At 59.7% G+C, this 1,253-nt stretch overlaps 1 protein-coding gene across 1 annotated transcript in view; it reads right to left on the bottom strand.

Annotated features, from left to right (window-relative positions):
• Positions 1-1,253, bottom strand: part of LOC108505185 (T-cell surface glycoprotein CD1e, membrane-associated-like) — a 7,083-nt gene that overhangs the window by 2,887 nt on the left and 2,943 nt on the right. The window contains exons 4-5 of the mRNA XM_017830925.1: positions 547-804; positions 55-401 (exon numbers count right to left, since the gene is read on the bottom strand). Of these exons, the coding sequence (XP_017686414.1) occupies positions 55-401; positions 547-804 (605 nt within the window). The remainder of the gene's footprint in view (positions 1-54; positions 402-546; positions 805-1,253) is intronic.

The raw sequence follows: 1,253 nt of genomic DNA, 5'->3' as shown, positions 1-1,253 counted from the left end.
AAGACCGTGGCCACGGGCAGCTCTGGGGGGTGGGTGCAAAGGGGTGGGGGAAGCCCTGGTTGGGCACGGCTTGGCCCCAGGGCTTTGGGGTGGCTGTGGCAGGGTCAGGGTGGTCTCACCTTGTCTCTCCAGAGCTGCCCTCCCGTAACTCAGGAACATCTCCATGGCATTGATGCAGGTATTGTTGAAGATGCCCTCTACCTCCTTAATGAGGGTGGTTTCATTCTGGAGGACATCCCTGACGTACCGTGCCAGGCCGGTGTCCTGGGGGATGGTCCAGGTGTCATTGTCTGTGTCCAAGCTGAGGAAGTTCTGCCCATTGTAGCCCAAATAGACGAAGACCTGAGAGGTCCTGTTGGGGTAGAGCTTGCAGCCTGCCATGGACTGAGCCACAAAGGGGTCTGGAGGGGCCGAGAGGGGAGAGAGGTTGCATGAGGGGCTGGGATTGCCTTCCTGCAGGCATGATCAGTGCCAGCACTTGCCAGATCCTTCCCCACTGCCCAGCTGCTGTTTAGAGAGGGGACGCAGTGAAGAGTGGATACTCACAGGGCACATCCTTCTGTATGGCGCCTTCATTCATGAGGCGGTTGAATTGATGCATATAGATCTTGATCATGTTGTCAGTGGTGTCCCACTCACTGCGGGACAGGGCTGGAAGCACCCATGGCTGGCAGAAGTGGATGTCCCAGGTGTGCTTATCAAGAGACCCAAGTTCGATGTCCTCCAGCAGGCCTATCCCCTCCGTGTCCACAAAGGAGGTGTTTTGGAAGGTAGAGGTTTGAAGCAGCCGGATAGTGAAGGTCCCTATGTGAGACAGGGGTTGGCAAGGAGGAGAGGGACAGGGAAAGTGGAGGGGCTGAGGGACAGGTCCTTGAGGTTGCAGGAATCTGTGGGCTCCCTCCAGGCTCCCTTCATCCTTGGCAGCCCTGGCTCCCACCCCTGCACCCACCTCAGGTGGCTGCATCCCTGCCGAGGAGGAGGTGTGGAGCCAGGGGACAAGGAGGGGTGAGGAAGCAAGAGCCAAAAGTGGGTGGGGAGCAGGAAGCCTCTTGCCCATGGAGTCCCACGGGGGCATGGGAGCAGCTGGATGAGGCAAGGCTGCCACTTACCCTGCAGGGTTGCCCATGTCCCAGAGAGGAGGAAGAGGTAGAGAAGGCCGAGGAGGAGGCAGCAGCGAGGGGGCTGCATGGTGCCAGCAGTGAGGCCCAGAGTGTGCAGCAGTGGGTGCAGCAGCAGGAGGAAGAGGCTGTGGG

The sequence above is a fragment of the Lepidothrix coronata genome, unplaced genomic scaffold (assembly GCF_001604755.1).
Source record: "Lepidothrix coronata isolate B3197 unplaced genomic scaffold, Lepidothrix_coronata-1.0 Scaffold186, whole genome shotgun sequence".
Taxonomy (NCBI): domain Eukaryota; kingdom Metazoa; phylum Chordata; class Aves; order Passeriformes; family Pipridae; genus Lepidothrix; species Lepidothrix coronata.
The sequence above is the reverse complement of the archived record's forward strand: the minus strand, read 5'-3'. Positions and strand labels throughout refer to the sequence as shown.